Genomic DNA, 14,374 nt, shown 5'->3' on the forward strand with positions numbered 1-14,374 from the left:
CTATGCAGCCATAAAAAAGGATGAGTTCATGTCCTTTGTAGGGACATGGATGCAGCTGGAAACCATCATTCTCAGCAAACTATCGCAAGAACAGAAAGCCAAACACCGCATGGTCACACTCATAGGTGGGAATTGAACAATGAGATCACTTGGACACAGGAAAGGGAACATCACACACTGGGGCCTATTGTGGGGAGGGGTGAGTGGGGAGAGATAGCATTAGGAGACATACCTAATGTAAATGATGACTTAATGGGTGCAGCACACCAACATGGCACAAGTATACATATATAACAAACCTGCATGTTGTGCACATGTACCCTAGAACTTAAAGTATAATATTAAAATAATAATAATAATAAAAGAAAATGGCCCTCTTTCCTTTCTTCTGATGACTTTTATAACCAATTAGGGACATCAGAGATGGCAGCCTTGCCCACATCTTCACAGGCTCCCTGGACCGATTTGGTCTGAGACACAAGTTCTATTTGAGGTATTTGTGTTTTATGGGTGTGTCACATGGCTCCTCTCAAATTTTTGTTAGACTAGCTTTTGAAGAAAATCTGAAAATACGAGCTGAAAGAAAAATGCTCAGACAATCCTCCCTTTTATGGGTATGTTGGCAATTTGTCTGTCCAAACTAAACAGTCTCTGTTATGGTCTTACCGAACTTGATTCCTAAAGAATCTAAAACTTGTCCTGGAATGAACTTGAAGGCCAGTTTCTTTTAAAATACAATACTATTTTTTTAAAAAAGGCAACACAAAATGTCACTGGCTTTTTAAAGTGGGGATTGCACCAGCAATTTCCAAGATTTGAGACCTTTTTATTGGGAGAGAAAATTTTGCTCACTCCCCCATCTCGGTACAAAGGATAACTAATTCTAATAACTACAGTCTGCACACCAAATGGAAATCATCTCATTGACACAGATTATGCAGTTATTTGGAGCTAATATGGTATTTTTATTAGATTTCATTCTTTTCTAAGCTAATATTCCAGAAATCAAAGCAGCCTTCTGGATCATGCATACCTGGATATATTAGGAGGAAAATATTGCTTGCAAATGGACACTAATCAGTTTTTAGGAGTAATCAAGGATATGGAGATTTGATTTCAGCAAAGAAGATGGCCAATGGGCTGGCGTGTGTGAGATGATTTGGCAGGCAACAGTCGCCAAGGACTACGTGTCCAGGGAAGGAGGAAGGAGTTAGGCAGATGGTGGAGATGAACAGTGCTGAGAATGGCCATTTCTGCCCAAACCCCAATTGCCCTTAGTGCAAGATGCTGCATTCTGTGATTCATGTCAGTTATGAGCAATCCTGATTCTGGCTGTTCCTCCACTACCTTACTGGGCATTTGTGTCAATGATGGCAAATGTCTTGTTTTGCCCACCCAGCACTCTGTGAAACAATCTGAAACTTGCTCAAGCCCTTCTGCAACCTGAGGTTTTAGCTGCAGCCTCTGATACATTTTCACTTTTCATTCATTTTATTCAGAGGCCATGGTGTTGGGACATTATCTTTCAGCACACAGCTTTTGTCATTTTACAGGTTTTGGAGGGGGCATGCAGCTCTGCAAGGATTAAATTTTTGTGTTGCATCCATGGTGGCAGACTGAAAAGACTGTGGGTCTTGGGGTCATACAGATCCAGGCTTGAATCCTGGTTTTGCCACTTAATGACTTTGGACAAACTGCCAAACCTCTCTGAATCTCATTTCCTCATCTGAAAAATTTCCTTGTTCTAAAATGGGAAGCAGTCATTTTATAGGATTTTTGTGAGGATGAAGAGACGTATTTAAATGACATTTGACACACAGTGGGAAATTTAATCAATGGCAGTTAAAATGAAATAAATAGTGAGGTGTAGAGCTGCAGCTTGGGCATATTTGGTCAAGATTCTCTGATGAATCTGAACTCATCAGATGAAATCTACTGGGTAGAGGCAAAATTTTCTCATCATTTTCCAAAATTTAAATTGCAAACTTTCAAGATACAGTAGATGCACCTTTGGTTCAAATATGCTTAGGCCTCCCATACTCTAAAAACAAATTATGTTGCCTTGCTAACTCCTCAGGCTATCTTCCTCTCTCTTTCCTTCCAGATTGTTCTATGTTTGTTGAAGGACTAAGTAACATTTAGTGTAGACTTTCCCTAGCCACTAACTCCTTCCTTTCACAGCCTGACTTCTATTTATTCAACTCTCCTGAAAAGCCTCTGCAAAGTCTAGAAAGTTACAGACATCCTCACGCTGTTCACACAGTATGCAGCCTTATCAGCTCTGCAGCTTTCCACACCATTGGCCACTGTTTCCCCTAAAACTGTGGTTCTCAACATCGGCTGCATATTAGAATCCTCTGAGGAGCTTTAAAAAAATTATTCACACCTGAGTTCTACCCCCCAGAGATTCTGATGTAATAGTCTGGGCGCCGCTTGGGCTTTGGGACTTTTCCCTGGTTGATCATTAAGGTGCAGCCATGGTTGAGAAACAGCTATAATTCCCACTCTCCTTTATTTATGTAATATTGCAATGCTCTGTTTCTCCTACTTGCCAAATGGCTTCTTTCGAATCTTTTTCAGGATCTCAGTCAAAACTCGTTTAGGATGTTCTTTCGAGTAGTAAAAGATGCAAATCTTATAATTAAGGCAACTTTTAGTTTTAGTTGTTACTATGGTGTTGTTAAAGAACAGCTAAAATGTGTGTTTAATTAGAAAGCTTACCTAATGTATGCTCATGCTAGATGGCTACGGAGGAGAAGAAAAGGGAGGAAAGAAGGAAGGATGAAAGGGAGGGAAGAAGACAGAAAAGAAAATCTTATATTTTATAATTTTAACAATACTCTACATATCTAATGCTTTCTTTTCTGTTTCACTTCCATAAAAGAAACAGCAATTTTAATGTTAGCTATGATTTGTAGAACACCATATTATCTCACTTAATCCTCACAAAAACTCTAATGAGATGGATACTATTATCTTCATTTTTTATAGCAAGGAAATGGAGTTGAGAAGTTGCCCAAGGGCATGAGCCTGGAAACTGAAGGCTGGGATTTTAATCCAGGTTGACTGGGACTTCAGAGTCAGCCTACATTTTGCTACCCCTTTGGATTAGAATCCTAAGTAATTAACATCAAATCTTGGGAAATTACGTCAAACATCTTACCCAAAGGAGATATTCAAATACCTGAAATCAGTCTCCTATTTCCCATTAGTTTTTCTTTCTCCGGGACAGCTATCCTGAGGTCCTGCAACTGTTCTTCATGTGCTTTGGTTTTAATAGATTTCTTATGCTTGGACACCCACACTCTCCTGGTTCAGCTTGATAATGGCCCTATTAACATGTGGTGTCCCTAGTCCAATATAGCAATGACAGTCTTAGTCATTAACCAACTAAGGAAAAGGGCTGGGTCAAAACGAAATAGAGAATTTGTGGTGGTGGTTAAATTTCTATGTTCAGGAGAAAGTGTTAGAAGAAAAGGACTAGATTTCCACTGAGAGGGAGTGGCCAGAGATGGAGAGAGGAATTCATCTGCAGATCTCAGAGGTCAGGCAATGGTGACGGGGGGAAGAAAATGAGTAACTTTAGGAAAAAGTGAAGAAAGATTCAGAATTCTTTTTTCCTTCCTTCGTTCCTTCCTTCCTTCGTTCCTTCGTTCCTTCCTTCCTTCCTTCCTCCCTCCCTCCCTCCCTCCCTTCCTTCCTTCTCCCTTCCCGCCTTCCTTCCCTCCCTCCCTCCGTTCTTTCCTCCTTCCCTCTTCCTTCCTTCCCCCTCCTTCCCTCCCTCCCTCCCTTCTTTCCTCCTTCCTTCCCTCCCTCCCTTCCTTCCTTCCTCCCTCCCTCCCTTCTTTCCTCCTTCCCTCCCTTCCTTCTTTCCTGCCTGCCTGCCTTCCTTCCTTCCTCTCTCCCTCCTTCCCTCGTTTCCTCTCTCCCTCCCTCCCTCCCTTGCTCTCTCCCTTCCTTCCTCCCTTCCTCCCTTCTTTCCTCCCTCCCTCCCTGCCTTCCTTTTAGCTAACATTTTTCTCCTACAAACCATCCAGCTGTAGCTTGATTCTGTCTGTATTCAGTGAGCTTTCTGATTAACTAAGAGTTACAGATTTCCTTTAGCAACACCCTAGCAACAGCTTCAACTATAAATTGTCTTCCTTATGAGACTTGTATTCTTTACTACACCAAACATCTTTCTAAATAGGATTTCAGTGAAGTCTGAGCACAATACAGCAGTGGATGTTCAGTGAGAGATTAATGGATGCTGAAAATCAAATAGATATGGGGAAAAACATTTGTTCCAAGGCAAGACCCGGGTCAAGGAAAAGAAAAGGAATTCATTTTCTCTCCTTTGGTCCTTTACCCAGAGCGCAAGAGAGAATACACGGGTCACTTTAAGTCTGCAAAGGCTCTGAGTCTGGCTGCCAGGAAGTGAAATTTCACACTCAATCATTATAACCAGATTGGTCCTTGTGGTTCACATATTTAGTTCCTCCTCCTCCTCATGTCATGGCTTTGCTTTTCTGTTTCCATTTAAACTGCTTTATTTTGCATATTTCTTTCATTTTGCCTCAAATCCTGTGTAGAAAGAGCCAACTGAAATGTATGCAGTTTCTACTATATCCCCGGCACTGTGCTAGGCCCTTCGGTTATCTGGGGTCATATATAATGCAGAAAATAAAGCATAAATGCAAAGAAAAAAATAATTTAGAATGAGTGGGAGGTGAGTGTACAAAAAAGATGAAGAGAGAGGAAAGGGGTGTGGATTCTCCGTAGAAGGGGCCAACGGGGAATGAAGATTTAAATTTTCCAAGAAGAGCCTGGAGAATCATTGTCACCCCAATTTGCTTCACTCTGGGGAAATGTGCAGAAATTTACATTTTACATTTCCTCCTCCAGTCCTGTGTGGCAAGAGACTTAAGGAGACTGGCTCTGTTGGCAAGGAGATTACATATTTTTTTAAGTATGTGTCACTTCTAACTGATGGCAGACTTTGGGTCTCATGTGTAAAATAGGAATAAACCTAGTACCACCTTCTAGGGGTGTTGGGAGGATGGAATGAGGGTTTACCTGCAACTGTGCCTTCTGTGTAGTGAGTGTGCTCTGCTGTCTAGTTTTACTGTAGAGCACTGTGCATGCCTGTGCATGTTGATTTAGGACATAGGTGTTGAATGACAAAGGCTCTTGAGGTTTCCCACACGGCAAGAAAATGGTAATTCCTTTTATGTCTCTAGATTATATTAGTTTGAACCATATGACATTGGCATTTCTATAGGTCAAAAACAGCAAGGATTTTAAGAATAGAAGCATTTCACATAAAAATGTCCAGATGTATGAGTTTTCCTGAAAAATCTGAAGACCTGGCCCCAGTGGGCCATACTGCCCCAAGGACACCATGCATTGCAGTGACTGCCCACTTTAGGTAAGGCATGCAACCTAAGTCTCCGGGGTCTCTGCCCTGCCTATTTACTGATGGGCATTTCCTGCTTGGTCTTGCAGATTTACATGAGAGCCCCTGACTTAGTCTATTGCCTGGAGCTACACTAATGTCTTGCTGATAACATATCCCTGAGGAATGTTGGCAAAGGCATGAAGGCAGCAATAAAGAATTGTGTGAGCAAATGGCAAGTACAAATCATTCCAAACCAAACATCCCAAACCAAACATCCCAGGCCTTGAATAATCAAAGCAAGCCAGGGAGAGGCAGTTTGGACTTCGCTTGTCACTCTGCTTTGACAGCATTGTGGAAATACTTTCATCGCCACTGAAATTTTCTCCTTTGACATGTTTACACCCACATGCAAATCCATTCACTAAGTACTTAGTGTGTTTTTATTCCTTTTGCTTGTACTTTTCTTTTTAATCCCCCACTGGATATCAATTTCTCCATGGAGAGGAAATCCCCATAGCAAAGAGGCAAAGAGAAAGATTAGCTGGCCCACCAAATATATTGGGCTCCTAAAGTAACTATCTTCTAGCTTGCAAATATAATATCTCATTTAATACTTCTAATGAGTCCAGTGGAACAGATATATATTAATACCATTATCAATGATGAGCAAAGAGAACTAGAGTAACTTAACCGTGATCACACAACCAGAAAGGACTAGGGCTGTAACTGGCACTTTTTAGTTAACTATGAACTAAAAGAGGCCTTACTGAAAGTTTAAGAAATACTCTCAATGTTTTACTTGGTCTTTTTATGAGATGGGCTTACTAGCAAAGCTGATGCAAATTTAGCATTAAGGAAAATAGTGTGTTTAGATCAGAGAGGGTAATAGTTCCATACTCTGGGCTGTCAGGCAGTATCCAGGGTACAGAGGCCCTGGAAAGCATCTGATTCTCCTTTAGACATCACTAATTGAACTCTGTACACCTTCTTGCTAACTCCAGATTGGATTCAGATTCTTTTCAGTACAGGGCTTCAGGCAGCCACTATCCATCCCAGAACGTCCATATGGAGTTGGCACAAGTTGTGAAAATCATCTGAAATTTGGTGAGCAAGTCTGGATGTCTGTTTCAAGAGGGGCATGCATATCCTAGGTGAACCACAGGGTTTCTGGGGAAAGTCCTCCCTATAAGCACAGGAAGACCCTGGGAGAAGGCCAGGAAGGCAGATGATGAGAGTCTTCAAGCATTGAAAATGCCAGAGGAAAGATGACTTTTTCTTGCTACTTCTAAAAGCAGAGCAAAGATCAGAATGTGAGACATTAAGAAGGATCAGGTTCTGGCATAATAAAGAACTTTCTGGTGACCAGTGGTGTATTAACGGAAGGAACGGCCTTATGAAGTATGAGTGTTTTGCTGCTGCTGGCATTGAAGCTGAAGGTGAGATCGGTAGCTTGGATAAACTCTAAAAGTCTGTCTGGACACCATTCCATCTCAGTCCCAAGGACAAACAGGAGGACAATGAACACATTTTTATTATATTTAAGAGCCTGGCACATAAATTGTCTTCAAGAAATGGGAGTCTTTCTTTACATCTCTAGATTATATTGGAATCATATAAAGTTGCCATTGTTTTGCAGGTAATAAAGTGGTTGAAGGTTAGAAACTTTATACATTCACATAAAGTCAAGAGAATGAACTCAGATTCCTGTTGCATAAGGAAGAAGGATGCCCAAGAGACAGTGAAGAGTTCACTACGAGTTGGTACTGGGAATATGGAGGAGAGTGGTAGGAACAGAGATGGACAAGGAAGGCAGTCAAGAAGCAGCTCCTTCAAAGGCTCCTGGGGCCATGTCAAGGAATATGGTCTTTATTATGAAGGAAAGGAGGGAATGCTAATAATGATCTGGGAAATTGATAGATACAGCTGTGATGAAATGGATTGGTAATTCTGATACATTCAAAGAATCCCTTAATAAGATTCCACTGTGGTCAAATTAGATTTTTAGAAAGGAATGGGATTAAAATGACTTCATAAAAGTCTTTCTACATAATTTAATGGTGCAAGAAAGAAACCGGAAAAAATTACCAATTTAAGAGAGTAAGCTGTTCGGGGCATGTTAGCTGTTGGAAAGGCCACCAATGAATGTTTTTATGACAGCTCTCAAAATACTGTCATAGTATGTATGGTAGGATGTGTTTTGAGGCAACGACATGAGCCATGGCTTTATGTCACTGGTAGCACATGAAGGCCCTAAAACTGCCAATATTTAATACTAATCTGTAATTAGTCTTAATTAATTAGAACCAATTAATAATTCATTAATTAGAACCAGTTTTCTCTCCTCTACTTGGAGACGGAAGACAGACAAACATGTATTGAAGTTTGAACTGTCTTCTAACCCGCTAGCCTTAGACAAAGTACTTTATTTCTCACCCCACAACCTTGCGGATGAGCAGTGAGATGGGGTAATAAACCATTCTTTGGGTTCGTTACTATATCTAACAAAGCCATGCTAAGTTTATGGCAAAATAAATTTCATTAAGAAATTCTCTATTTAAAATACATTTTAGTTGGAAATAATGACTGAAGGATTAGTCAAAAGTAGAACTCCAGATCGCTAAATAGAAAATAAAGAAATCCTTTCTGAGAGTCCTGGTGGCAGTGTGGAAAGGGTGCAGGTTTTAAAGACCGGCATTATATAAGTTTAAACACCTGCTCCCTCTCTTAGCATGTATAGGATGTTAGGTGAGCTACTTACCTCTCCTCATCTGAACAACAGGGACAAAGAGACAGGATATATAAAGTCACGGCACACAGTAGGCACTTAGTAAAAAGACACTATTAATCTGATTATAATATATGCCTTCTCTGGTGGCAAACTGAGTAACTTTGAAGAAGCCGTTTTATCATCTGTTGGCCATCTATTTTGCTGATGATTATTAAACACCTGTTTGCTGGGTGGCAGAATACCTTATTTAAATATTAATTTATGTGTTGTTTTTCACCTCTGCCTTATCATTTCACAAGTGTTGCCCAGCCTTCTGTATTTCCTTGCTTCAAGGATTTTGCAGAACAGGAAGAGGTTTATTGAAAATAACACTTGCTTTCTTTTCAGAAATTCCAAGCCCAAGAGTCTATGCTGGGGAGAGGGGAATGAGACTCTCTTGATGGGAGGTTTTCTCACACCTGGAAAGACTGGGGGTCGGTGAATCTGTGAGAAGTAGAAATGGTCACCCTGCCTGGCTAGACCTCAGAAGGGAGGGCTGCCTGGTCCTGCTCAGACACCAGGTTCTTGGCCTTGACAGTGACTTCTAGTCCCCAAGCAGGGCTTGAAAGCAGAATCCACAGGTTCCAAAGGGAGAGGTCATTTATGAGATAAGACTGGGCATAATTGGTGTGAAGAAATACCTCCCAGGATTTTTGCCTGACCTTAGTGTTAAAGGTGGTGGAGGTAGGAGCCTAAATAATGTAAGAAACTAAAGTTCCTGCTGGCATAGACTCTATGCCAGATTTTTGTTGATTTCAAGAAAATAAAGAAATAGAACATTTCTTGCAGACTTGTGTTTATAAGATTCAGACCTGCTATAGTTGCAAGGCATTGGAAAATCTAAAGATATATTTATGTCTGCTCTCTAAAAGCTTACCACCTATTTGGGAGCTGCAGAAGATCATAAGACACCTACATGAATAACTACCATTCACAGCACTGTGAGATCCTGATATGTCAAAAACTGCAGAAAAAGTTCTCGGTCATGAGAGGTAGACAGTTGAATTTTACAAAAGGCAGATAGCCAGGAGGATGGAAAAAGTTTCTCCCAAAGGAATATATAAAAATGCACCCTCCCCTAATCATTGTGTGCCAATACTATTATTATGTAATTGCTATAGCAGTTAATGCATAAAATTTTGTAGACCCTAACGTTCTTTTGGAAATGTGCCTGCTTGATATGAAAGAGAAGTTTGGAACCTGCTGATTGAATAGGGAACTGTATAGTTTATGATTTCCATAAAAGTGCTTAGAGTGTTATCTTCACAGAGTGTGAGAAGTCAGAGAGACCTCAGAGGTCAACTAGCCCCTCCTACCCTTCCCATTTTACAGGGTTTAAACTGAGGCCCACGTAGAATCTGGATTTACTGAGGTCTGAGGGTTGTCATTTTGAAAGACCATTGAGATGGTCAAAGTCTTGGTGTTAATTGGGCCAGATGTGCACTTCCACTCCTTAACAGCTGTTGTGAGCAACCACTGCTGCTGTCTCTTGCCTGGACATATCTAGATTCCTAATTGGAAGTTTAGTCTCTGCCACAGCTGTGCACTGGTTACTCATTCAATTCATTGTTTTCATCACGTTACTTTCTTGTTTACAAACCTAAATGATTACTTCATTAAAAGAAAATCTAAACTTTGTGGTTTGGCATTCAAGGCTTTCTGTGATCTGATTCCAACCAAGTATTCTAAGCTTATCTCCTTCTGCACTATATGCATGCACTTTGTCTGCAGGGAAACCTTCCTGCTACTTTCCATGCTGTTCTCTCAGTCTCCTGTGCTTTTGCTCATATTCTCCTCTCTGCCTGGAAGGCCCTTCTCACCAATCCTTATCTATTCTTCAAGGCCAGATTGCATGTTACCTCCTCTGAGGAGTCTTCCCTGGGTGAGGGATACAGAGAATCACATGGACCTGAGTTTGAAACCTTACTCTGCCACTTAGGTCCTGAAAGACTGCAGGCAGGTTACTTAATTTCTCTGGGGCTTAGTTTTCTCATCTGCTAAATGGGTAAGTCTACACCCACCTTGTGACCTGGTTGTAAGATATAAGTGGGTTAATTCTATTGTACTCAGCACAATTCCTTGTATCTGATAAGTGTCCAAGAATGTGACTAATTATTGGTATTACTCCAGGGACCTGTGATCTTCTTTGAACTTGCATTCACTGTGAGTTCTCTGACATTCTAAATTGCAATATCTAATTTTGCATTTTAGATGTTGGAATGCACATTTTATTTCTGCATTCAATCGGTAGCTCCTTGAAGGTAGGATGCTGTTTTCTTCTAGACTGTCCCTATTGCATTGTCCTTCACCACAGTAGGTCGTCAAACTTAGGCAAAGGCTGACTTTCCAAGTGCAAAAATCCTGAAAACAATTTGCTTTGCTGACACTTTTCCTCCCAAAAGTTGAACATAGTTAAAAAAAAAAAAAAAGTTAATTTCCTTAGAGATGAGAATCCCAATTGTTGGGCTTCTGTTTCATAGAGATACAGAAGAGAATTTTTTTTTTTTTTTTTGGTGAAGTGACTGGTGGAGATTAGTACATTTCAGTTAAATCTTGGGAAACTTTGATTTAATCCTCCAAGGACATGTGACCTCAACTCACCAGGACAGCTCAACCTCACCATCTTCCAGCATGCATTGGTCTATTTGATACTTCAGAAAAAATGGTTTCGTGGTCAAATGACTTTGGAAAACATTAGATTTTAAGTAATAACCCAATCATGGGAGTCAGTGCACACATTAGCCAACTAAAACATGTGACACTTACTGAGGTAAAGAAACGGGCATTTAGTAACTAATAAGAATAGCTAACATTCTCTAAGCTCTCATTATATGTCAGGCATTTTGATAGTAGACCCTTACACAGACTCTCTAATTTAATCCTCACAATGCCCATAGAAGATAGATATGATTACTATCTTCATTTAACAGATAAAGAAACTGATTGTTTGGATGGGTCCAAGTTCACACGTCATTGAAGGAGCAGAGCTGGCATTTGAAGCCAGATGTTTGTGACCCCTGAGCCAGAGTGCTGATGCACCACGGTGCACAGTTTCCAACATTCCCAAACTTGCCTGACCAGGATATACTTTTGGTTATCCTCCTATTATGATAATAACCCATGAAAGTGCTGTTCATTGCAAGACACTTGGGGGAGTAGAGCCCTGCCACGCCCAAGCTACTTGGCTTATGGGTGCATCCATGGTCTTTGCACCTCTGTGCCTTTGCCCGCCGGGCTCTGTCTGGGAACCCCTGGCCCTCTTGGCTCTCTCATGATATTTTACTCATCTTTCAAGGTCTAGTTCAAGTACAGCTTTGTGGGACGCTTCCTTTGATTTCAGCAGGCTGATTTGCAAAGCCCCTCTGTGTTTCTGCCATCTTTCCTATGCTGTTTTTAATGTTTGGTCTGTCTTTGTCAAGGACACGTTCAAACAGCCTTGGTAAAGTATCTGGCACAGAGTGGACACTCGGTTAAGGTTTATTGATTTACCATGGTCTCTTTTTCTAGCCCATCAGCCATTGATCCCTAACCTTGGGGCATTTCAGGTCCAGGTTCACAAACTTGTGGCCCGAAACGTGGACTAAGCCTGGCTCACACCCAAAGCTAACACAGCGTGGCTGACACACTCCTGGCAGTTCTTTGGTTAACGCTCTTGTCCCTTGCAGACGCTGCCTTTCTCTCTCAGCCTCTCGGAGGCGAGGAGGTATGATTAGGTCACTGTGGGCCTCTCTCATCAGCGCCCTTTATGGGACAACCCTGACCTGTCCTTTCCAGGGCTCTGTCCAGGTTTCATTACAAAGCCCCCCAGTGACTGCGCCTTAGATGAGTCACCTGGCTTGGGCTTCATTAGCAACCCTAATAGCCCTTTTGTTTTTGTCCTCTTTGGGGCCTTCTGGGGCTCAGGGGTGGGGCCTGGCGGGCCTGGCTTCCAGTGATGCCGCCAGCCTCCATTGGAGCCGGTGAGGAAGTTCGCGCTCCGGCTTCTCAGCAGTCACGTCATGCCACACTGTGCATTTCTCTGCCGCACCCGTCCCCAGGGTGCACTCAGGCGCCATGCAAACGCTGGCCATCCCAGCTCTCAAGCTGCCTGCGATGAGGTCATGGGTGGGGCCCCGGAGACCCCACTCCAAATAGGGTGGGGGCTTCCCCGACTGGCCTGGGGATGGGCCGAGAGGACCGGCAAGGAGACAGTAATATTGTGTGTCCAACCTGCTACTCCCTCTCTTAATGTTCTGTGGGCTGGTGTAGATAGAAGTGGAGGGGAAAAGGAGAACAGAAGATTTGGGAAAGAGAAAGATAAGGAATTGGCATTGCGGGTCACTCGCCGCACTAACTATGGCTGGAGAGAGGCAACTGATGGTATCTCCTGATCACTTTGCAAGGAGCCGATCAAGCTGACGTCTTGGTTTTCTCTAGTGTCCTTCTTACCTAAATCGCTTTCTTATCATTGAGACCATGAGGCAGAGGAAGCCACAACAGTTCACTTTATGTAACTAGAATTTGACACAGAAGGAAAAAAATATTCCAGAAACAGAGAAAGGACTGGTGTAGCAAGAAGACAGAGCCCTCTCAGCCCAAGAGCAGGGTCCCAGGCAGTGCTCACATTGCTCACCCAGGCCTAATGGGTGAGAAATTAACCTTGCTAATGTTTCTGTACCAGTGGATTTTGCAGCCTGAGGTCACCTAAATGTCCCAAACCACTCAAGCTCTGTCAAATCCACAGGGTTTTATAACCTTTGCCTGTGAGCACGCATGTGTGCGTGAAGGAATGAATGTGGAGCTGTGATAAAATCTCTGCCTGCTGGAAGAATGTGCAGATTTCTGTGACAATCTGGTTTTTTGCACCTGGAATTGTGCCTCAGAAAGATGGGAACACTGATAACAGAGACATTCTCAGGGAAAATGGAACAACACATCACATATTTATATGCCCCTCCACCTCAACCCACAAGATACTTCTCATGTGACCAATGCACAGAAAAATAAGAAAACATCTTATCCTCGCTGCTCCCTACCTGTGTATGAGGCACAATCGAGAAGGCAAAGTCACCCTATTTAGATAACATTGTCAGCCGACTGTGACTTGAATTAATCAATGTTGGGTTGAACTGTTTCATTCTCCCAGGATATATAATATCTGTAACATCCTCCCGTGTCAGTTACAAAGGAAAAGACAAATGATTTATTTAACTTTTAAAAACATATTCTGCAAAACAAGTTAATAAGAAGCCATAGTAACTGCACTTAGGAGAATTTTTGGAATGATATTAAAATCTTCCTTGGGAAACATTTCCAAGTTAATAGGAGAGTCACAGCTCCGGAAGTTGAGTTGCACATAACGGGATAAGAAAACATAGATAAACTGACTTTGGCAATAAGTTAGCCTGTCACCACACACTGACAAATGCTACGTTCATCAGATTGGAGATTTTGAAGACTCCGCTTACATTTTCTGAAACCAATGGCATTTTTTATATAGTGAAAGATAGTTAAAGAGGTTCATGCGTCAAGCAGAATAGAAAGTAGGAGAACGCTCTCCTGCGGGGGTTTTCTAACCTCTGATTTATCATTTGTTGACATACTTTTTACAAGTTCCCCCATTTCTTTACAAGGAGCTTTCTTAAGTTCTCCCAGTAAATGTTTTGATGAAGGCCGAACAGGAGGTGAAAAGAGAAAAACTGCAGTGAAAGTGGTAGCTTACCTTGTCTGGACATTGCTGGTATCAGACTTTCCCCCAAAACATGAGGCTTTCTTGCTTTGGTTGTCCCATGAATGTAGTCACCATTAAAAATTTAAAGCAGAAATATGTGTTTATTATTCGAAGCTGCTCCAAAACAACGCAAAAAATAAGTTGATGAAAAATAAAGTGCTCGTCTGAGCATGAGAATGCATTTGAAGCTTGGAGCTCATGCTGTTGTACGAAGTTTTGCAACTGTCTTTCTCAGTTTAAACAACCTCCCACTCCTTCTCCCAGGCACTTGCCAACTTCTATAATTTAAAGCAACTGCGATCCTTCCCATAATACTCACATTTCAAAGAGCTTAATATATACACTAGTTAAGAACAAGTAGGAGTGGGTAGTGTTCTTCTGCAATCCCCAGACTGAGGCGAATGAAAAGCAGGGGTCTCAGGTATCTAAACAGTTCTCTTTCTCTCTTTTATCCATTGCTCTTGTTACCATGTTACTTCTAGTTGCTCTGCCTTTTAAAGTGATGCCTAAAGACCAAATA

General features: G+C 41.7%; 1 protein-coding gene across 1 annotated transcript in view; it reads right to left on the reverse strand.

Annotated features, from left to right (window-relative positions):
* C1QTNF7 (C1q and tumor necrosis factor related protein 7) overlaps positions 1-14,116 on the reverse strand; it is a 104,643-nt gene extending 90,527 nt beyond the window's left edge. The window contains exon 1 of the mRNA XM_011984119.1: positions 13,846-14,116. Within this exon, the coding sequence (XP_011839509.1) occupies positions 13,846-13,858 (13 nt within the window). The 5' untranslated portion in view covers positions 13,859-14,116. The remainder of the gene's footprint in view (positions 1-13,845) is intronic.
* Positions 14,117-14,374: the final 258 nt, after the last annotated feature.

The sequence above is a fragment of the Mandrillus leucophaeus genome, unplaced genomic scaffold, assembly GCF_000951045.1.
Source record: "Mandrillus leucophaeus isolate KB7577 unplaced genomic scaffold, Mleu.le_1.0 Scaffold261, whole genome shotgun sequence".
NCBI classification, from domain to species: domain Eukaryota; kingdom Metazoa; phylum Chordata; class Mammalia; order Primates; family Cercopithecidae; genus Mandrillus; species Mandrillus leucophaeus.